This window comes from Polypterus senegalus, chromosome 4 (genome assembly GCF_016835505.1).
Source record: "Polypterus senegalus isolate Bchr_013 chromosome 4, ASM1683550v1, whole genome shotgun sequence".
NCBI classification, from domain to species: domain Eukaryota; kingdom Metazoa; phylum Chordata; class Cladistia; order Polypteriformes; family Polypteridae; genus Polypterus; species Polypterus senegalus.
In genome coordinates this window covers 121,781,697-121,806,231 of record NC_053157.1, presented here as the reverse complement: position 1 = coordinate 121,806,231, position 24,535 = coordinate 121,781,697, and the positions used below count along the sequence as shown (strand labels likewise).

At 40.2% G+C, this 24,535-nt stretch overlaps 1 protein-coding gene across 3 annotated transcripts in view; it reads left to right on the top strand.

The window, feature by feature from the left end:
• Window positions 1–24,535, top strand: part of spata5 (spermatogenesis associated 5) — a 389,131-nt gene that overhangs the window by 23,929 nt on the left and 340,667 nt on the right. For all 3 annotated transcript variants that reach the window (XM_039751220.1, XM_039751221.1, XM_039751222.1), the window contains exons 7-8: window positions 12,622–12,678; window positions 17,502–17,625. In XM_039751220.1, the coding sequence (XP_039607154.1) occupies window positions 12,622–12,678; window positions 17,502–17,625 (181 nt within the window). The remainder of the gene's footprint in view (window positions 1–12,621; window positions 12,679–17,501; window positions 17,626–24,535) is intronic.

The window sequence follows — 24,535 nt, the reverse complement described above, 5'->3', positions numbered from 1 at the left end:
TGGAGGCGGTGAAGAGTAAAGGCATTTTGAGAGGCCAAGACTTGACGGGTGATTGGTGCAGGGGCACTGGGTTGTGTGTTTTGGATACTTGTATATAGAATATGAATAAACGTGTGTTGGTTGTTGAACCATTGGTGTCCGCCTGTCTGTGTCCGGGCCAGTCTCCACAATAGGAAGCCAAGCAGAGGCTGCTTGTTCTCCTCTAATTTGATTAAATGTAACAGAAACCCTATGTGAGGCTCAGCAGAAGGGAGACTGTTAGCTTTTTATCTGATTGTTGACACTTTTGGGGCTTTCCTTCTTTTGCATGTTAGCAAGCTTGACATCCCACTGCGGTCATATGATAGGAAGCACTCACTGTTGCCTTTTAACCACTCCTCTAGCCTAGTTTCTTGCAGCATTATTTACCATGATGTTATTCTGCCTGTGTGTGTTGTCAGTAGCACTGCACAGGTTCTTGCAAATTATATTGTTATTTAAAAACTGCAATAGAGTTTTTCAGTGTCACTTTTCCATTGCCTGTCTTGGTTTGGTGACTCCCCATGGGCTCACCACCTATGGGAGGGGCCAAGGAGGTTGGGTGCAATGTGAGTTGGGTGGTGGCCGAAGGCGGGGACCTTGGCGGTCTGATCCTCGGCTACAGAAACTCGCTCTTGGGACGTGGAATGTCACCTCTCTGAAGGGGAAGGAGCCTGAGCTAGTGCGCGAGGTGAGAGGTTCGGCTAGATATAGTGGACTCACCTCGGCGCACAGCTTGGACTCTGGAACCAATCTCCTTGAGAGGGGCTGGACTCTCTACCACTCTGGAGTTGCCCCCGGTGAGAGGCGCCGAGCAGGTGTGGGCATACTTATTGCCCCCCGACTCGGAGCCTGTGCATTGGGGTTTACCCCGGTGGACGAGAGGGTGGCCTCCCTCCGCCGGGTGGGGAAGGGTCCTGACTGTTGTTTGTGCGTATGCGCCAAACAGCAGTTTGGAGTATCCACCCTTTTTGGAGTCTCTGGAGGGGTTGCTAGAGGGCATACCTTCTGGGGATTCCCTCGTTTTGCTGGGAGACTTCAATGCTCACGTGGGCAATGACAGTGAGACCTGGAAGGCGTGATTGGGAGGAATGGCCCCGATCTGAACCGGCGGTGTTTTGTTATTGGACGTCTGTGCTCGTCACGGATTGTCCATAACGAACACCATGTTCAAGCATAAGGGTGTTCATATGTGCACTTGGCACCAGGACACCCTAGGCCTCAGGTCGATGATCGACTTTGTGGTGTGTCGTGGACTTGCGGCCATATGTCTTGGACACTTTCGGGTGAAGAGAGGCGGAGCTGTCAACTGATCACCACCTGGTGGTGAGTTGGCCGATGGTGGGGAAGATGCGGTCAGACCTGGTAGGCCCAAGCGTGTTGTGAGGGTCTGCTGGGAGCGGCTGGCAGAGTCCCCTGTCAGAAGTAGCTTCAACTCCCACCTCCGGCAGAACTTCAACCCGCCCCGAGGGAGGTGGGGACATTGAGTCGAATGGGCCATGTTCCGTGCCTCTATTGTTGAGGCGGCTGACGGAGCTGTGGCGCAAGGTGGTGGTGCCTGTCGTGGCGGCAATCCCGAACCCGTTGGTGGACACGGCGGTGAGGGATGCCGTCAAGCTGAAGAAGGAGTCCTATAGGACTTTTTGTCCTGTGGGTCTCTGGAGGCAGCTGATAGGTACCGGCAGGCCAAGCGGAACGGGGCTTCGGTTGTTGCTGAGGCAAAACTTCGGGCATGGGAGGAGTTTGGAGGCCATGGAGAGCGACTTTGGACGGCCGAGGAGATTCTGGTCCACCGTCCGGCGTCTCAGGAGGGAAGCAGTGCAGTGTCAACACCGTATATGGTGGGGATGGTGCGCTGCTGACCTCGACTTCGGGCGTTGTGGGTCGGTGGGAGGAGTACTTGAAGACCTCCTCAATCCCACTAACATGCCTTCCAATGAGGAAGCAGAGCCTGGGGACTCTGAGGTGGGCTCTCCCATCTCTGGGACTGAAGTCACCGAGGTGGTCAAAAACTCCTTGGTGGCAGGGCCCGGGGTGGATGAGATCGCCGGAGTTCCTTAAGGCTCTGGATGTTGTAGGACTGTCTTGGTTGACCGTCTCTGCAACATCGCATGGACATCGGGACAGTGCCTCTGGATTGGCAGACCGGGGTGGTGGTCCCCTCTTTAAAAGGGGACGGAGGGTGTGTTCCAACTATAGAGGGATCACACTCCTCAGCCTCCCTGGAAAAGTCTATTCGGGGTTCTGGAGAGGAGGGTCCGTCGGATAGTGAACCTCGGATTCAGGAGGAACAGTGTGGTTTTAGTCCTGGTCGCGGAACAGTGGACCAGCTCTTCACCCTTAGCAGAGTCCTGAAGGGTGCATGGGAGTTTGCCCGACCGGTCTACATGTGTTTTGTGGACTTGGAAAGGCATTGACCGTGTCCCTCGGGAATCCTGTGGGGGTGCTCGGGAGTATGGGGTACGGACCCCTGATAAGAGCTGTTAGGTCTCTGTACAACGGTGTCAGAGCTTGGTCCGCATTGCGGCAGTAAGTCGAGCCCGTTTCCAGTGAGAGTTGGACTCCGCCAGGGCTGCCCTTTGTCACCGATTCTGTTCATAACTTTTATGGACAGAATTTCTAAGCGCAACCAGGGTGTTGAAGGGGTCGGTTTGGTGGACTCAGGATTGGGTCACTGCTTTTGCAGATGATGTTGTCCTGTTTGCTTCATCAGGCCGTGATCTTCAGCTCTCTCTGGATCGGTTCGCAGCTGAGTGTGAAGCGGCTGGGATGAGAATCAGCACCTCCAAATCCGAGCATGGTCCTCAGCGGAAAAGGGTGGAGTGCCCTCTCAGGGTTGGGGGAGAGATCCTGCCCCAAGTGGAGGAGTTCAAGTATCTCGGGGTCTTGTTCACGAGTGAGGGAAGAATGGAGCGTGAGATCGACAGGCGGATCGGTGCGGCATCCGCAGTGATGCGGGCTCTGCATCGGTCTGTCGTGGTGAAAAAGGAGCTGAGCCGTAAGGCAAAGCTCTCAATTTACCAGTCGATCTACCTTCCTACCCTCACCTATGGTCATGAGCTATGGGTAGTGACGAAAGAGCGAGATCGAATACAAGCGGCTGAAATGAGTTTCCTCCGCAGGGTGTCTGGGCTTTACCTTAAAGATAGGGTGAGAAGCTCAGTCATCCGGGAGGGGCTCAGAGTAGAGCCGCTGCTCCTCCGCATTGAGAGGAGTCAGATGAGGTGGCTCGGGCATCTGATCAGGATGCCTCCTGGGCGCCTCCCTGGTGAGGTGTTCGGGCACGTCCAACGGGAGGAGGCCCGGGGAAGACCCAGGACACGCTGGAGGGACTATGTCTCCCGGCTGGCCTGGGAGCATGGGATTCTCCGGAAGAGCTGGAAGAAGTGGCGGGGAGAGGAAGTCTGGGCCTCTCTGCTTAAGCTGCTGCCCCCGCGACCCGACCTCGGATAAGCGGAAGAGAATGGATGGATGGATGGATGGATGGATGGTTTGGTGATGTCATGATGCTGCTGTTTAGTCAGAAATGTTTTCCTTTAGGTCTATGGAAACCTTTCAGAGCTTCAGGAATACAGTTTAAGTTAAAAGTTTCATGTTTATGTTTTCCACTTTTTCCTTTGGATCTGGGACTAAATTCACCAGTAACTGTCAATTACTGCTAACAGGGAATGCACCCAGGTTATTCTTACAAGTATGCTCCAGTTTGTTGTCACATGTCATGCTGTCCTGAATAGGTGGACTGGTTGGGTTGACATTATTACTAAGATGAGTGGCTGGTTCTGAAATCACAGAATATTTTAACATTTCCTGTTTTGTTGAAGAGCACAAGTACCCATTTTAATAGTAGTCATTAAAGTAATCATTTTTGTTGAGTCTGGTCTACATCTCAAAGAATAGTTATCTGGCTGTATAACTTTTAAAAAAAAAATCTTCACATTACTAATGTTTGGCGCTAAACCCCCAGCCTGCTCAAATGCAGAAACATACTGACATTGGAACTGGGGGACATGTTGATCTGAAGATATAGTTCAAGAAGAACCATGTTATAAAAAATAACTTCAAGAGTTACCAGAGAGAGAAAGATACTTTGGGTATTTCCAGTGAGAGGCTAGAACCAACCCTGCTTCAGTGATGTCCAGGAAAAAAAAGACTCCGCTCTCAAGAATTAGAAAGATATGATGTGAGAAAGGAATAGCTCTTGGAAGGATTAAGGAAAGTGAAGCAGAAACACAGATGAATGTCCTGTAGGAAGAGACAGGTGGTAAAACATATGTAAAAAGGCACCAGGGAGAGTTGAAGAGAAGAACATAGCAGAAGGACTTGGTGTTCAGACCCATTGTATTACTTTTTCGGAGTGTAAGGTAGATGACAATTTAAAGCTAATTTCAGTAAGTATATGATTAGCATTTTCTGAGGTGGGAGATTTTTTTTCCTAATTTGGTGTTCCCAGATAATGTGGGAGCAGAAGGTATGTCACTGCTCCATATTGAGTATTGTGGCAATGGTCTGTGAGCGGCTTTCTGCAGCGCATAGTAGAGAATGACGACGTATCAAATAGGAGATGGGGAGCAACAGAAATCAAAACAAGGGTGAGAGAGAATAGTAGGGAGAAGCGAAACACTGTAACAGTTTACAGTAGACCTTAACTGGAAGCAAAGGAAAAAAGAGGAGGGTGAATTGGAAACCTTAGACATCAAGTCATTAAAAACCATTCTTAGCATTTTAATGCCCAATACTGGAATAAGATGGAGCGCCCTACCAATTTGAAGTGCCAGATGGTGAAAGAATGGGGTTTCAATGTGCCAGCCTGAACAGGAACCCAGGAGTAATTCACCCCATGTCATATCCGATGATATAATTATAAAACAAGCAGAGACACCCCTCCCTCAAGCTGGTGATGGATTTAAAAAGACTACTAGATAGAAAACCATTTTTGTACTGTACATAAAAAATCTGACCTTGAACCAATATTTAACTGTAGATAGAGTTTAAGCATGATGCTGACAGAATTAAGCTAAAGGGAAGTGGTGGCAGGACCTAGAGAAGATTCCTTTATGTCACTCAAAACAAAGCAATGGTTAAAGAAGGAAATGCCCTAATGAACTAATTAAAAAACATTGTTGCTGAAATAATCTAAATGACTTTCCCAGAGGAATGAATGATGGATGAGAGAACTATTGACAAATGATGTTTATTGGACGAGGGGCATATGTCAAAAATGTTTTAGTCAGATAGTTTTTATATTTTAAAATTTTGACAGTTTCCTTTTGAAAACGTTAAAAAGGCAAGTCCTTTAAATATCTCATATATATTTCTCTTCTGGTTCATCCTGCTTTCTCTTCAAAACCGGTCCCGCCCACACACAGTCGACACGGCATTTCTTGATTCCTATTCGTCCTCTTCCAAATACTTCCCCATGCTGCCTTTGGCCTCCCATACACCCCCACACCCATAGACATAGAATTACTAGACGCCGCATGACCAGCAGCATCGTACATCAACTTCGCTGCCATATTGCGAGTGGCACTGCTGTGGAACGAAGTAATGGGTAAAGATGCCTCAAGCATGTGCTGCTTGGGATTGTACAAACCGCTGTACGCTCTAAACCAAATCCTGGGGGATTACATTTCATAGGTAAGGCCAAACAATTGTTTTGGTTATATTTGCCCATTAGAAAATCCCGTTTTATAAATTTAGCACTCAAGGTCACCTTACAATAAAATTAAACAACACTAGTAAAATTAAAGCAAGAGAATGATAAATCAAAAAGCAATAATTAGTAAACAAAGATAACTGGCAGTAACAGTGCAAAATTCTCAATTGGTATGCCAGTTTGAAAAGGTGTTTTGAGGGCAGTTTTAAAATGTGTTACTGAATCGCTGTATATGAGAGGGAAGAGAATTCCCAAGTTGAGGAGCACTATGAGAGACGCTCGAGCTCCCATAGCACTGAGTCTGATGTGTGGTACAGAAAGTAGAGCTGCAGGTGAGGATCTGAGTGAGCGAGAGGAGTGCAAGTCTGTAGGAGATCAGTGAGGTTGTGGAGAGCTTTAAATGTTCAGAGCAGTATTTAATATTGTATTCTGTAGTTAACAGGGAGCCAGTGAAGTTGAGAGAGAGCAGGTGTAATATATTCAGTTGATTTAGAACAGCAGGTTATTATCCTGGCAGCAGAATTTTGAATAAGTTGTAAGCGATGGATACGTTTTTGTGGGATGCCTGATATAATATCATTACAGTAATCTGTACGTAAGGTGACTCGGGCATTAACCAATAATTCAGTACTGTGTTGCGTAAGAACAGGACGAAGTCTAGAAATGTTTCAGAGATGGAAGAAGGCAGTCTGAGAAATGTTACTTATATGGGAGGAACTATGTAGTAGTAATAATAATAATAATAATAATTAATTATTATTTAATAATTGCCATTATTAGTGAATAAATGGATATAAATAATTGCATGTAAACGATTCGCCAAAATCTGTTGTATGTAAACGATACTGTTTTAAACGTTATTGTTTTATCATCAGAAAACCCGGTTTCCACATCTACCTGTATTAGTTTAAATGGCACTTTTGCCATTCGCAATAGGGCGGACGCGCTGACGTATCGCGTCGACTGGGCAACACAGTGAATGCGGCGTCTATCTATATATGTCTATGCCCATGCTGCTTTTCTCGATTCCTATTCCTCCTTCGGACTATGAAACACCTATTCACAACTACGTCTTTCAAGAAGTATTTCTTTCTTCTTATGCTATGGCGGGCGTCGGCTAGTATAACATACTTCGTAAAAGTTTAAACATCTAAGCAATCTTGGGTTTGGAGGCATAAGACCTTACAACACAATTTTCCAGGAATGACGTCTCAACCCAATTCCTTAATTGAGCGTTAAGATATTTGTTTTATTTTTCAAAATTAGTGGAAAATATTCAAAACCAACAGTGTATTTTCAATAAATATTTAGGATTTCTTCACATAATTGTAGTCATGTTAAGACAGATTTTAAAAAAAGAAAAAGTAGAAAAATATATAATGCTGTTAACACTACATATTAACAAAATTTTTTCAATACTAAATCTAATGAGGCTATGCCCAGTGTCATCTGAGTCATTTTGTTCTCATTCATGCTAATACTGCATCGCTACTGTCCAGCCATTAAAAACCATAGATAGCTTAAAACAGATTCTGTGAACGTATAACTCGTTTCTTGGCACACACATTCTTTTTTTGCATGTATTTTCACTTAAAGTGTTAGCATACAGTTCAATCAAAAAAAAAAAAAAAACCCTTCTGTGGTTGTTGCTCTGCTTGGTAGAATGCTGTTTCAGTATTTATTGATATTTAATAGTGAAAAACAAAATGCACTTCACTCTGTTTTAAGTATAAAACTAGCAAAATACCCGCGCTTCGCAGCGGTGAAATACTGTCTGAATATTTTTATTAATAAAAAAGTAAACATTTTTAGACTGAACGAAAATATTTAAAAAATTTATTGTTAAGGATCTCTCTGCATACCACGTTGTCAGTTCGGCCCTCTGGTTGTAATATGACTAAGCTGTGTGCTGAGCTCACTGTTGAGCATGCAACATACAGTTGGCCATGTGAAAAGCAATCCCGCCTCAAATCAATGCCAACCTTTTGTAGTGTTTGTCCCTGAGACTTATTAATTGTCATCGCGAAGCAGAGCCTTACTGGAAATTGAACGCGCTTTGAATTGAAATGGGAGATTATATGGTATAACGGGGATGCGAGGAATAAAAACTGTGTCACCTGAGGCACTGCCAGTAAATATAGTTGCTTCAATTAGGTTGTTTTGTAGAGATGTGACCTGAAGTCTTGTGCCGTTATAAAGTTTCGGTGGTTGTAAGTTTCTGCTTCCTTGGCGAAGGTCATAAACGAAAGAAGACACCGCAGTGAACACAGAAGAGAACTGTGGATTAAATAAAACCTACACAATAACTGTAACAATCGTAACAAATGAACAATGAAACAGCGGAGAACCCGTGGATTAAATAAAAAGGCTGCTTCGTTGGCGAAGCAAGGAAAAGGACTTTCTTATATATCGCTCGCTTATAAAACAGTGCAGAAGCTCTGAGAAAGCTGCTTCCTTCGCAAAGTAAGGAAATGACTGAAGAGACGGCGGGGACGCGGCAAGTGTTCGGCAAGGCAGCTGAAGCGCTGCATTATGGGATCTGTAGTTTATTGTGTTACCAGTGCTTCATATCCCCGGCCATTAATAACAATAATACAGTATATAAAATGATCTCGCGGGCTGGATATAATTACACGCCGGGCCGGATGTTGCCTCGGGCCTTGAGTTTGACACATATGGAGTAAATAGAACTTGAAAAGATATATTTTTCGTACATCGAGCCAGCGTGCTATTGTGGTTTTGCTTGCATGCCTCAATAAGTCATCCTCCCCTCACTCTTACTTTTTTACCATTCATCTAATGAATACACTGAGTATGGCTTTACCAAAACAATCATTGATGGCGAATAAAGTATCCATTATTCGAGTATGTAGATCGGGGTATATATATACATATATATATATACCCGCGTCGCAGCGAGACGTAGTGTGTTAAAGAAGCTATGAAAAAGAAAAGGGAACATTTTAAAAATAACGTAACATGACTGTCAATATACAGTAATTGTTTTGTGAGTGTTCTGAGTGTTGCTGTCATCAAGGATTTGATTATCATTATTTCTTTCAATCAGGTTCGTATTTGTAGGATGTGTTGTGTTCAAGTTACATTCCGTGTTTGTCAATCGTTGTAAAGATGACAGGTTTCATTCATCGATTCGTTTCTTACTGCATCAATAAACACCTCGTCTTCTTCTTTATCTGAGACCCGACACACTGCATGCACGGGTTTTTTTTACACTGTCTTCCTTTAGCGGGACATTGACTTTTTCCACCGTGTGCTTTGTTTCCACAGTAGCTGCATTTATGAATATGCTTGTATGTATCAGACGCTTCATATTTTTTTGCTGCCTTTTCAGTTGTGTAATTCGTTTTTTGTTCAGCGCTCTTTGGAACTGTTGCTTTTGTCTGTGCACTGCGCCAGTTCACGTGAGCCGCTCGGTGTACATGCATCGAAGTTTCCCAGCTGTGCTGGTGCCATGTCATGCTATGTTCATGGCTGTATCTAATGTTACCAAAGTCCCGACACTTAAAACTTTCTCTCGCAGTTTCACTGAGTTTGTGCCAAACACCACCCTGACCATCTCATTTTCCTCTGCATAAGGACAGTCCTTCACCCGTGAATATTTACCCGTGGCAGTTTGCTATTGGATTGCCACTGACGGGCGGCCTTATATGGGTAGGCACTAAATTACAAACGCCAGCGACAGCCTGTCTATGAACTTAATTTAAAGTTTAAGTTTACATCGTGCTTTGTTTCCGAAGTAGCAGAACTCATGAATATGGTTGTATATGTCACTCGCTCGCTTCTTATTGTTTCGCTGCCTTCTCAATTATATAATGCATGTTTTCTTCAGCGCTTTTTGGGCCTCTTCCTGGTTTTCTACGTACTGTGTGATTACGTGGAAGGCGTGATGATGTCACATGAAACTCCGCCCCCACGGGTTTCAAGCTCATCTCCATTACAGTAAATGGAGAAAAACAGCTTCCAGTTATGACCATTACGCATAGAATTTCGAAATGAAACCTGCCCAACTTTTGTAAGGAAGCTGTAAGGAATAACCCTACCAAATTTCAGCCTTCTACCTACACGGGAAGTTGGTGAATTAGTGATGAGTCAGTCAGTCAGTGAGTGAGTCAGTGAGGGCTTTGCCGTTTATTAGTATAGATAACAAATGATTTTTTGTGTAAATATTTTAACATTTACAATGATACTCACATATTTCTGTGGCTATTTAAATATTTGTAAACAACAATCATTGTGTAGGTTCATAACAAAACATTCCACATCAGGAGACTGCACAAACTCTTGATCTTTCAAGGGCACCTCCCTTATGCAAAATGGTAATCTTTTACACAGTTTTCAAAGATCAAACAAATTAAAAACTAATATTTTTCTATATAAATAGTTTTACAAAGTTTTATTCATACTAATTTCAGGTGACGTAATCAAATGATTTTAAAATTCTCCACTTCAGCAGACTGCACAAACTTTTGTTTTGTTGTGTATGCATCCTTTCACCTGGCACTTCTTGCCACAGTGGTCTATTCAGTATCACAGTACCCGTTGTCTAGTTTTGTGTCAAATGTGAAAAGTACACCCATAGAAAGCAACTGAAAAGTGCAGTTTAGGAAAGTATCTGGTACTGGCTGTGCCAGTCTGGCATTTCTTCACCACCTGAAAACACAACCATGATTGTGGAATATGAAATCTATACAAAAAAAAAATAGAGAGAAAAACTGGCACTTATGGTCAACATGATTTTCCAAAGCAGTAGTCTTTAACACAAGTATTTGCTAATACCACTCCATATGCAAAAATTCACATTTTTTGGATGTAAGTCAGGTAGCTTCAATTTGTCTTCTAATGTAAAACAATAATCTTTACCCACAACATAGATAGATAGATAGATATTTTATTAATCCCAAGGGGAAATTCACATAATCCAGCAGCAGTATACTGATACAAAAAAAAAAAATATTAAATTAAATAGTAATAAAAATGAAAAATGAAAAAATATAAAATTAAAAAAGCAGACAATAACTTTGAGTAATGTTAGCATTTACTCCCCCAGGTGGAATTGAAGAGTTGCATAGTGTGGGGGAGGAACGATCTCCTCAGTCTGTCAGTGGAGCAAGACAGTGACAAAAGTCTGTCACTGAAGCTACTCCTCTGCCTGGAAATGACACTGTTCAGTGAATGCAGTGGATTATTCATGATTGATAGGAGTTTTCTTAATGCCCGTTGCTCTGCCACAGATGTTAAACTGTCCAACTTTACTCCTACAATAGAGACTGCCTTCTTAACAAGTTTGTCCAGGTGTCTTTTTTCTTTATGCTGCCTCCCCAGCACACCACCGCGTAGAAGAGGGCACTCGCCACAACCGTCTGGTAGAACATCTGCAGCATCTTATTGCAGATGTTGAAGGATGCCAACCTTCTCAGAAAGTATAGTGGGCTCTGACCTTTCTTACATAGAGCATCAGTATTGGCAGTCCAGTCCAATTTGTCATCCAGCTGCACTCCCAGATATTTATAGGTCTGCACCCTCTGCACACAGTCACCTCTGATGGTCACAGGGTCCATGAGGGGCCTGGGCCTCATAAAATCCACCACCAGCTCCTTGGTTTTTCTGGTGTTAAGATGTAAGTGGTTTGAGTCGCACCATTTAACAAAGTCTTTGATTAGCTTCCTGTACTCCTCCTCCTGCCCACTCCTGATGCAGCCCACAATAGCAGTGTCGTCAGCGAACTTTTTACACGTGGCAGGACTCCGAGTCATATTGGAAGTCTGATGTATATGGATTGAACAGGACCGGAGAAAGTACAGTCCTCTGCGGCGCCCCTGTATTGCTGAACACAATGTCAGACCTGCAGTTCCCAAGACGCACATATTGAGGTCTGTCTGTAAGATCCATGCCACCAGGTGTGAGTCTACTCCCATCTCGTATATCAACATATATGTTGATCCTAGCATTATTTTGTAAAATGTATTAGATTTGAGATTCATAAATATATATATTTCTATAATTAGTATGCTCACCATATCATGTTGCATTTCATACATATGATACAAATATTAAATGTATTTCATTGTATTTTCACCAATTTTTTTCTTCAGTTTTTTTTAAACATTGAGATAAGGTGCGTGTTACTTTAATAGTTTTGTATATTTATAGCACAACTTTTCAGCATATCATATGTTTAGATATCTGGGAGTCATGACAACTAAACACTGTTAAAAAGTGGGGTTTTGAACCAGGGTTGTTAAGAAATATTTAAGTTTGTTAAAGTATTGCAATATGGATTTACAGTAATATTATCCAGTGCTAGCTAACACACATCAGAGATTGTACTGTAACTGAAACTGGAAGGGCTGATGGAATGTGGCACCATTTAGGGGAAAAATTATATGACATGATTTTGGTAAAGCTGTATTGAAAGTATGGTACACTTACTGAATCATACACACACACAATTATTTTAAGGCAAAAATTATGTTTTTTTCTAAATGGTGTCTCATAGCATACTTATACCTTTGTCACTACATCAGATACTTGGCAAACTTAGAGCAAAATGAATCGTGTTATAAGAAGGAACAGCAAGTAATGATCAGTTATTCCCAATAAATGTTGATGCCCTTTCATGGAGTACAAGTCAAGCAAATCTAACAAGTCTAGCGTCACTTTTGAGCATCAGTAAAGGCCAATGTCAAGGTGGAAAATGTATTCTGTGAAAGAGATATAGGGGAGGAGGGCATTGGGGATGCTGAAGTTGATGTAGGTGAGTATGACTAGAGATAATATTAAAAAAATAAATCCTAAGGGTGCCCTGGACTCAAAAAGTGTGGGCAATGCATTAGGGGCATTTAACAACATACTGTATGTAAACTCAGATAATTGCTGTTTATTTGATTGTTGTTTAAAAAGCTACTCAGACTGTACTTATTGTTTTGCAGATTTTATGGAGAAACTGAAGCAAAGTTGAGGAATATTTTCTTTGAGGCTTCTCAGAGGTAACAATTGTTGAGTTTTGTATAATGTCTTACTATACATTTATGTTAGTGCTTTGTAACCACAATATATATATTATTTTGCATTGATATTTATTAAGCATTTAAACTTTATAATGAAAGTTTATTCATTATATGAAAATTCTGAATAATGCTAATACTGTATATGAATAATATACATTTCATTAGAGATAAGTGACAGTTTTTTAATACTCTAATGACATCAATTCGCCGTATTATTATCAAAACTGTGTTTGTAATACTGTAGGTGTATTTAGATTATCAGCAATCCTTTTAAAATTGCTGCATTATGACATTTATCACATCATGATATAATATTTTGTTACACATAAAATAATGGGATTTATAGAAAAAGTAAAACCCTTTACATAGCTAGAATGGAACACATTAGTGGTCTATGGCATTACCAAAATACATAGTTGTCGCTTGACACGCAATATAGTGAACATGCTAATTGTACAAATCTTAGGTTTGCTAAAATGGATACAAGAACATCTGGACAAGTTTCTGGTTGCAGATCACACCAGATATTTCACCTCACTGCATATTATAATGCAAAAACAGTACAGAGACACTTTGGTATTGGTTTGGATAAAGTATTTGCTTTTTGGTGATACATTTTAATTAAAAATAGCAAAATACGCGCGCTTCGCAGCGGCGAAGTACTGCTTTAAAATTTTTATTAAGAAGAAAAGTAAACCTTTTTAAACTGAGGGAAAAATATACCAATAATTATTTAAGGATCTCTTTGTATACCAGTTTGTCAGTTTGGCCCTCCGGTTGTAATATGACCAAGCTGTGCACTGACCTTACTCTTGAGCATGCAATGTACAGTTGGCCATGTGAAAAGCAATCTTGCCTCAAATCAATGCCAACCTTTTGTAGGGTTTGTCCCTGAGACATATTAATTGTCATTTTGAAGCAGAGCCTGACTGGAAATTGGAGGCGTTTGAATTGAAATGGGAGATCAGAAGGTATAGTGGGGATGCGAAGAATGAAAACTCTCTCATTGCCAGTAAAAATAGTTGCATCAATTAGGTTCTTTTGCAGACACATGACCTGAAGTCTTGTGACGTTACAAAATTTCGGTGGCCGTAAGTTTCTCAGTAACATTATTGGTGCCCCAACCTTCAAAATTAGATTATGCTCAGGAGTGCCTGGAGGATTCAGAGTGTGGAGAAACTCTACCGGATAGTGCACTGCGTCTTCCACTTCTACAACTGAATCCACAGACTGATATGTTTTCGGGTGTGAAGGTAGTTCTTGAAGTAAAATGTGGTTTATAGTTGTAGTCATGTCATTTCTTAGTGTCAGAATAGCTCTCTCCCTCAACCATGACACGTCATTTTTATTGGAAAGTTCAATATTTTTGGCCGACAGTGGCATCATACCACCGAAATAAGTATGCACATTGGTTTCGGGTAGCGCATGGAAGCCGCCTACCAAATTTCGAGAAGATGGGGCCATAAATAAGAAAGTTTAACATGGTGAACGTTGTCGACCATTATGACCATTACACGTAGAATCTTGAAATGAAACCTGGTTAACTTTTGTAAGTAAGCTGTAAGTAATCAGCCTGCCAAATTTTAGCCTTCTACCTACACGGGAAGTGGAGAATTACTGATGAGTGAGTCAGTGAGGGCTTTGCCTTTTATTAGTATTGATAAAATTTTTAATTCATCCTCGGCTGCAAGGGTTCTGAGGGCAGATAAGGAGCCGCTTTTTAGAGGAATCTGTGAGCAAGTGACCATCTCTGGTCTAGTGACCCATGTCCTGCTTTTCAGAGGAATTGAAGCATTATGTGCATCAGAATCTGTTTCTTGGAGAGTCGTTGTCAGGCCGGGTGATGGAATGGTCCTTACAGGTAATGCTACGGTTGTGACCCACTGGGCTGGCTGCTTTGAGCAGCTGTTTAAAGCTAATCCTCCCGCTAGGACATTGCACATCTCCTGGTCCACGGTTCTTGAAGCTCATTTTCCAGTTAGCTCTGAACCACTCAGCCTCACTGAGATTGCAAAGCTGAGCTTTAGGTAGGGAAGGCTGCATGGATCTGTGGTATACAGGGTGAACTTCTCCAGAGTGGTGCTAAGGTTGTCCTCCTGGTATTGCAAGCAATCTTTGCTTCTGTTTGGGAGACAAGTGTCATCCCAACTGACTGAAAATGGGACTTATTGTCCCTAACTGGAAAGGGAAGGGTAATCACCTGGATTGCAGCAACCATAAGCGGTAAAACTGCTCTCGGTGCCAGGTAAGATCCTCGCTAGGGTCATCCTCAATAGGATCTGTGATCAGTTGCTCACCTAACAGCGACTGGAGCAGTCTGGTTTTACACCTACAAAGTTTTCCATCAACCACATCTTGGTACTAAGAGTTCTCATCGAGTGAAAACGCAAATATCGGCAGAGTTTCTTTGTAGCCTTTGTCAGTTTTCGTAAAGTATTCAGCTCAGTTGATCAAGCTGCTCAGTGGGACATCCTGAGACTTTGTGATATCCCCCCCGTAATTACTGGATGTCATGGCTGACCTGTACACTTGTGCTGTGCAGAGAGGAGGCAGAACCTAAGCATTTTTCCCAGTTGATTCTGGGGTTCATTAGGAATGTGTTGTAGCTTCTACTCTGTTCAGTTCTTGCATGGACTGAGTGTTGGGCTGAGTTGTGGGGTCCAATGGCTGTGGTGCATCTGTTGGTGAAGAAAGATTCATTGATCTTGATTTTGCTAATAACGCTGTGATCTTCTCAGAGTCAATGGAGGCTCTGAACAGGGTTTTCACGAGACTGAGTGAGGAGTCTTGAGTGTCTGTGCTTGTGAGTGTCCTGGATAAAAACCAAGATCCAAGCCTATAATGACCTCTTGGGCATAGCCATCAGTACTGTGTCTGTTTGCAGAGAGAGCGTCGACCATGTCAAGAGGTTTACTTACCTCGGCAGTGACATTCAAGTCACTAGTGACTCTTCCTATGAAGTCAGTAGATGGATTGGGCGAGCATGGCGGTAGGGTCATGAGATTGCTGGAAAGAGATGTGTGGCACTCCCAATATTTCTGCAAAAGTCTTTAGAGTCCTAGTGGTTCCTATTTTACTATATGATTGCAAGACATGGACGATATCCAGTGACCTGAGACTAAGACTGGACTCCCTCAGTACTGTGTCTCTTCGGAGAATCCTTAGGTACTGCTGGTTTGACTTTGTGTTATGAAATGCGACACATTACATGCATTGTGAGGGAACGTCGGTTTCCCAGACGGTGGTCCGGCTCTCAGGATTCTCTTTGTTGAGGACCCAAGTGGCTGGACAAGGCCAAGCGGACATCCATGTAACACCTGGCTGCGGCAGATATATGGTAATTTTCGTAGGGTAGGACTGGACTGTGTATCTGCCTGGGGGGTTGCCAGCTGGGATCCAGAGCCGTTTCATTTTGTGGCGGGTGTGGAAATGTGCTGTACCAGTGCATCCTCCCCAACTTGACCGAGTCAGGGTGAGGACAAAACCCATTCCAGCAGCATTAGATGTGCAGGTACCAGTCCAGTGCAGGGCCCACTCAAGCATACACTCATACAGGATTAATCTGGAATTACCAGTAATTGTAACAGAAATATCTCTCTCTTGTTCAAGGGGACAAGCAGAAAAACCCAAGCAAGTAGAATGTTCTAACCCAGTAATCTGCAACTGTACTGCACCACTGCATCTTTCCCTTCACTGTGTTACGTACTTTTTACAATATATGCAAAGTCACGTGTGGGTGGCCTGTATATAAATATCGCATGAATGCATACAGTTGTGCAGTAAAATGTGGCACATCTGTGTAAACTGATGTGTTGCAATTTTACTTATGCTTCTTTGTTCATTAGTACAATTCCACATATATTTATTTCTACTCAACTAATTTATTTCACCTTCATTGAAAATAATTGGTAATAACTGAACACCAATCACAACTCATGTCAGCCTAACATATTACAGTTTGGCAACAGAATGGTGTATCCTTCATTTTGAATCAGTTTGCTCTACCAATGTCAATTTTACACCATATTAGCTACTCTAATGCACTTTTTAATAATGGTTCTGATTTATAAAGAGCTGTGCCACACTGTATAAAAAATATAAAAGAAAGAACAAAGTCAAAAAAAGATATGTCCCACAGAACTCTTGTTGCCTTTCATTAGTCCTAAATCAAGTTCTAAAACTATGGATTGAGAGGTCTTCACAATCAAGAATATCTGAATAATTGATCAAGAAAGGTTTATAATTGATTTTGTAAATGTATTTACGCACACAATGATTTAATATATTTCAAAGATATTTTCTGTTTTGTCCTTCATTTCAATCCTCATCATGTGTCTTACAATAATAATAGTTTCATTATAACAAGTTGTTTGAAGCATATGGGAAGAAAATTAAAGGATCTGGAGGAGAAACACATTTAGACATGAGGAGACTGTGCATGTTTTATGCACCCAGTGCACATACTGAGAATTAAACCCATAACTCTATAGTATTGACCATATGTATATATGTGTATAAGGTGTTCTTTATTTTAACCAGTAAAGCTATCTGAGTTAGCATTTTATTATTTGATTATTTAATGGGGTAGAATTCCTTGTACTCCTTCATGAATAATGAGTAAACTTCCCTTTTGGTTCTGATCAAACATAGATAGATAGATAAACTCTGTAGATTTAAATTTTTATAATTTGATACTAATTATAAAATTGTTTGGTCCACTAGTTAATTGTGTCTGCAAGTGAAAATATTTTTTTATGTTTTAATTTACAGTCAAACACTCACACAAATATATATTTTTTCAGTCCACCAGCAATTATTTTCATTGATGAATTAGATGCATTATGTCCAAAGAGGGAAGGAGCACAAAATGAAGTTGAGAAGAGAGTTGTAGCTTCACTGCTTACTCTGATGGATGGTATTGGTTCGGTAAGGACAAAGTCAATATTTTTAATTCCTAAATAGCTAGATTCGTTAAATATTTGCATGTTTATTTGGAATTACAGATATTAACATTCTGCTATGCCATTTAATTTTGTGTTGTTATGTTGTTATTGAAAGAGGTTCCACCCAGCAATCCAATTTTCAAGTTTATTTCATTATAGGATTACAGGGAAGCAGAACCTGTTTCAGCAGTATCTGAAGCAAGGTGGAAACAAGTCCTGATGGAGCTTGTCCATTGCAGGGAACATACTAGCAAATAGGCAAACATGCTTATTGTGTACGTTAGTTTAAATTTGCCTACTAACCAGATGAAGCAGGAATCTTCTTTTGAGTAGAGCAGTTTATGATCTAATGCATATGCTCAATGCAGAAAAACTTTTGTGTTTGTCATATGCTGATTGCTGCCAAATCATTTCTCATAGATCTCCCGCTGTTCAGTATAGTGTAGACACTGACTGTATGCTGCAGTTGAACATTTGTTCTGTGCAGCTCTTTTTAATGCTATGGCCATTGCTCCACTGGACAGCCAAGTGTCTCAGTAATTAGCACTCCTGTTTCAGCTCTTCTGGAGAATCGACATTATTCAGTCCCAGTTTCTGTATTTTTTTTTTTTTTTTTAGGTAAATTAGTGGCTCCTGTATGGGAAAGTGTGGATGTGTTGTAAGTGTGACATGTGATTGACATGAAAAATATGTGGGACTGGTTCTGTTTTGTGGAAAACATATTTATTATACTTTATTCTCAGTAGAAAAATAGGTACTATTTTTTTTTCTTGTTGAAGCTTCCAGTTTCAGCTTTTCTTAGTCAGCGAACAATGAATGGCTTAGCAAAATTTGCTTTTTTAGTTGTTGTAATAGTTTAAAAAAGAAAGAAATGAATTCTTAAACCAGGAGTGCTTCTTGCAAAAGACTTTACACCATTCAAAATGTTGCTGCAAAACTTCTTTTGCTGTTCATCTTCTAGCAAAACATGAGTTAGGGCTGCCTTCATCTCCTGCTGAAGGTGCTAATTTGAAACCAAAAAAGCAGTACGTGTTCTCATTCCATTTTGAGAAATAATGCCAACAGAGATGTATACCTATACATAAAAGTATCTTGGGTTTGATGCTTCTGTTTTAAAGAAGCAAGTAGTCTTAGTGTGGAAAAGGAAAGGTGTTTAGAGAAATGTGGTTTTAATTGTTGGTCAGCCTCCCATTGTCTAAGATGATCTAATGCAATTTCTTATGTGGACAAATGTTGTGAAATCATAATTACAAATAAAGCATAGTCAGAACATGTAGGGCATGTTAGCTAGTTTCTTTATCTTGAGAAAACATAAAGATACCCAGTGTGTAGGGGTATAAATACTAATGCACCCTGCATATTTCACAGGGCCTGAACTTCCTTGAGGGAATTTCCCCCAATATAACAACAAATTGTGGAGTTTATTGTTTTAGCAGATTTAATACACTTGGGGAGATTTATTTGTGGAGTTTTTAAGGAATGACAAAGTTATTATTGACTATTTGATTTTTCTTACCATGTACATGGCCAAAATGTATTCACTGACTATTTCAGTTGTATAGCTGAAAGGTAAATACTCTTTAAAATCGATTATAAACAATAAAAATGTAAATATTAGTCCTACATTCGTGAATGCCAAGATCCATCCATCCATCTGTTTTCCAACCTGCTGAATCCAAACACAGGGTCATGGGGGGTCTGCTGGAGCCAATCCCAGTCAACACAGGGCACAAGGCAGGAAACAAATCCCAGGTAAGGCGCCAACCCATAGCAGGAATGCCAAGATTATTTAGGATATCAGACAGATAATGACTAACTGAAAAGTAATATTTAATAGACAAGTCAAATAATACATATTTCCTGTTGCTTTAATTTTCCCCATCTCTCCCTCCTTTCTTAGAATTGTCCCAAGTTTATGCTTACTTTTATGAAATCAAACTTGTCAACTGAAGACTAATCTATTGTTTCAGGTTTCCTGTAAACTAGCCTTTGCGCTGCTGTTTAAGGTGTTTCCCATAAGTAATGAGACATGTTAATGCTGACGCCTTTGAAGTAATCCAGAATTAGCAAATGAACTTGATTGGATTTATTCCAGTAGTTATTCAATATTTGAGATCTTTTTCACTCCTATAACATTAACATATTGCTTTCATTACAGTTGTTTTTTGTTATTCTACTAATCATTAGCTTAGCTTCTAAAACCCAATGAATGCTAAAAATTCATTTTTTTCTGGTTCATTTTCAACTGTTAGTTATGCTGTTTTAGCAGCCACACTAGCTGTGTATCTCTTTGATTCTGCACTTTTGTTAAAGCATTACATGTCGCATATCATTAGAAATATCTGCCATGTGCTTTGAAATATCTTGAGCTAAATTACACAAAGTTTCCATCCATCCAACCATCTTCTAACCCGCTGAATCCGAATACAGGGTCACGGGGGTCTGCTGGAGCCAATCCCAGCCAACACAGGGCACAAGGCAGGAACCAATCCTGGGCAGGGTGCCAACCCACCACAGACACAAAGTTTCAAAACAAAAAGTAATTTTTTGTATTTAAATTTTTTTTTTTGTTATACTCGTATACAGGAGCTTATTTTGTCACCATTTTAGACTATCTACAGGGAGATAGCAGAGATACCCATTTGGATTGAAACCTGCCTCAATTTGTCCCTGTTGCAAGTGCAACTGGCACAACTTATGTGGAGTTTCCTTTGGGTGCTCTGGTTTTCCTCCTACATTTTAGTGACATGTAGGTTAGAATATTTAGTCCCTCAAAATGTGTCTAGTATGAGTAATTGTGGTTGTATGTGAGAGGGGTACCCCAACCAGAGCCGGTTCCTATGTCATCCCCAGTATAGTCAAAATAAACAAATGTTCCAAATGACCCTGAACTTAAGAAATCTGTTGGAAAATGAAGGGTCACATGATGGACAATTGTACCCATATTCTATAAATTCTGAGGATGAAACCTCTTGTTTCTTTATTGGGGCTGTGTATAGAAATGTATTAAAAAGCAATTAACATCCCGTCCATTTATAACTTCTCATGTAAATGCATGATACTCCTGTACAAGTTAAAATGATTGCAACTCAACTTTTATTTCTGGACTGATTCCATAATAAGATAAAATGGTAAAAACAAAAGCCTTTTGCATTTTTGTTTTTCATTGTATCTTTCCTTAAGTTAAACTATGCAAGATCTTAAAATAGGCCAATGCAATTCCAGCATTGTTGCACGGACATTCAAGCCACTTGAGTTTTTAACTTTGGATATCTAGTAAAATTTAATAGAGAGTGAAAAAGAGAGATCATGATGGGATAGCAAAAGGCCAGAAGCTTGGTAACCCTATCCAATGAGGGCTACCCATGTAGAGGTGAGCAAGTGGTCAAGACATCCCCCTGGTACATAGTACAGGGTGCGGCAGAAATAACTCACACATTTCAAAGGGTGATTGAAAAAAAATGCTATGAGGTATCACCAAAAACTTTTTATTTCCGAAATGTAGGTATAAAAATGTTTTAAATAAGTTTTTAAAATTATATCGTCCAAATGGTGGCCTTGACGGCTGATAAACATTTGAAGCCGTTCTTGGAAGTTTTCCATCACTCTCACTAGCATGTCGGGCAAAATTCCTTCAATTTCTTCTTGAATAGCCTCCTTTAGTTGGTCCAAGGACCGATGACGATGTTTGAAAACCTCTTCTTGCCCTTACTCTTTGAACCAACAGCAAAATCGTTTTACGGTCTGGAACGCTTTCATTAGCACAAAAACCGAACTGCGTGCAAAACACCCTCTGCGTCACAGCTACAGATGCACCATTTTTGAAAAAAGCTTCCACTACAAAGCCTCGATGCTTACCCGACCACAGCATGGTGACGACTGAAAACTTTATTATGTACGGTACCTAACGGAACGGACTGCACCCCTCTACCTGCTTTGGGGACCCCACAGTGATTTTTCGAAATGTGGGCGTTATTTCTGCTGCACCCTGTACATGTGAAAATCCCAGAAGTAAATCGGCACTTTATAAGGTGTTGATTTGGTAAATTGTGCTTTTCCGTATATATTTGTTTTGTTTACTTAATTTTTTAAAAATTGAATGTTTCATTTTTTTTTTTTAGTCTTTTGGTGCTCTTTGGCATTATTTTGTGCATGGAGAAGTCCCATTAAGAATTCCACACCTGTTGCAACTTGTTATATACTCATGTTAAGGTGATATTGAGCTTACCTTGACCATTTATTCTACAGTAAATTATTAAATCAACAATAAAGATGAGCCAGAGAATTCCAGAGGAATGTTTTAAAGGGATTGAATGCTTTAGATTGCTCACAGCTTTTGTTTTGGTGGTTGTTTATCATTCCTCAATCTGTTCATAAATGTTTGTTCTAGATTTATATTGCATTTTTATATATATTTCATTTTACCAAACTGTATTCTTGTTATTTTGGCTCTAAAAAGGATAATTCTCATAAGCAGAAAATTGTGGTATTGTCACTCTCGTACTGTCCACATTTTTTGTGATTAGTCAGTACAGCTATTTTAGAGTTATTTATTATAACTTTAATCATTTTTTGGCAACTACACTTTTTTTCTCAGCTGGCTAAGTCATTGGCAACCGCTACGTGCACCAATTTCTTCCTTTTTCAGTATACAGTACACCCCCCAAATTCACGGGGGTTACGTTCCTAGACCACCCGTGAATTGTGAAAAACCGTGACTTTTGGATGTGGTTAAAAAATGCCTTTTAAATGCCTATTTTTATAGTTTAAACCCTGAATATAGTATGCCCTCAAAGCACTTTAATTTCATTGCAAACTTAGTTTAATACATTAATATATTACCTAAAAAACTACCTTAATACATTACCTAAAAACAATATAAAGGTAAACCCATCTACTGTATAGTACTGTACTGCTATGTTTGCTGCGGTGCTAGAATGTAAAATACCGATGTTACCGTTATATGTACTGTAATTCATGCAAGTGCGTTTTCTTTGGTATTTGCTGTCGTTTTCTTTGTTATAAGTGGAGTAAATACATAATAATTTCATGTAATTAAAATACACTAAAATGTACGGGTACTCACCAATGATGAATGAATGATATTGATGATGATGATGAAGTAGCTGTGTAGTACGATGCAGAGGATTTAAAACTCCTCGGGTGGCGCGTCTTCTTCAGGAGCTTGCAGTGCTTTCATAAATGCCATAGTGGCGCACTACTGCAGCTTAAGTTTTTAGTTCCGGAGCAAATCCAGTAGTTCATCCTTCTCCTGGAGTGTTTCTTCTGGCGTTTAGGCTCAGTGCTAGAAGCCTTAGAAGGTGCAGGGCGATTCAGTGACATTTTGTGTGTTTAAGAATAACAAAATTAATACAATAACAAAATGGAAAATACGAAGACACTCGGCTGGAGTTGCGTCACAGGGCAACAATCAATCAGCATCAAGGAGAAATGAATAGCGCTCTCGGATTGGCTACTTTCACCATCCCAAACCGTGTTTCCCTCAGCGGTGGTAAACCCACTCACTTGAAGAAACGTCAAAGGGCAGCAATCAATCAGCAGCAAGGAGAAATGAATAACACACTCGGATTGGCTACTTTCACCATCCCAAACTGCGTTTCCATCAGCGGTTGCTTCCTGTTCTCTTTACAGCACAGTATTGCCATGAAAGAAGCCAAAAAAACTTGTGGAGGATATTTGCGCTTTCTGTTAACAATTAATAGGTAGGTTCTAAGGAAAAATCCGCGAATGACAGAGTCCATGAACCCTGAAGCATGACTTCGCGGGGGTCTGCTGTATTCTAAACTGTTCTGTGAGCTTTTACCTGAGAACGTGTCACAGTGCTCACAATCTACACTCAGTCACGAGTGCTATACAAAAATAAACTGATTGGAATTGAAAATAAATATATCTCCAGGGATCTCAGTTTAAATCCCTATCTAGTTTGTGCTGTTATGTCATATTTTGCTCACATCCTCAAAGATTTCTCCAAAAATCCAATTTCCTTTAGCATCCTAAAGATATGCATGGTGGGGCGATTAATAGTTCGAAATTGGTGTAGAATAAGTGAGTATGGATGAGGTTCTGTGTAAATGTTTCCTGATCAATACTGGCATCCCATGTAGGGTTTCTGACAGAGTATTCTACCTGTGAATCTTTCAGTGCCTGTTTTTTTTTTGAATATTTAATCACTAGATTTTCTTTCTTGGACATTTTTGTCTTTATATTTGTTTAATTTTACTGAATTAAATAGAAAACACCATAAGGTAACAAAAAAGATAAATCTGGAAGTATAAATGTACAGGTCTTTTAATATTGGTGAAGTTGCTATAATCTTAAACTGGGGAAATACTACACAAAAAACAGAATCTATATAAAATGTTAAATATTATATGCAATGAAATAAACTAAAGGAAACATTTAGCATTTTTATACATTTTCATCGTTTTGTCTTGACTAGAAATGCTAATAAGACCTTTTAGATGTATGGCACAGTCCAGTGTTCACCAGAATATGGAAAAATACACTGAAAATAAACTCTTTTGTGCTTCAGTAATTTGGCATTAACTTCTGAATACATTTAAATGGCTGAACACTTTTGAATTGTTTATATTAAATGTTTAGTACTTTTTTTTTAACATTCCCAGTTTTAATGTTAGGTTTGTGTTTGTGTTTTACCTTAACACATGGTTATTCCAAATTTTCATATTTGGTTTATTTATTCATAAATAGTTTTAACTGATGGCAGTGGGTTTGCACTCACTTAATGAGTCAGAAATGTTAAACAAGTAGAGTATAAAAGTATTTTAGTTAACATTCGTGAAGAACGAAGATCTAAATTCATAGTTTCAAACTACCAGATTCTTTATTTTTTCGTTAATTTGCTTGAAGTT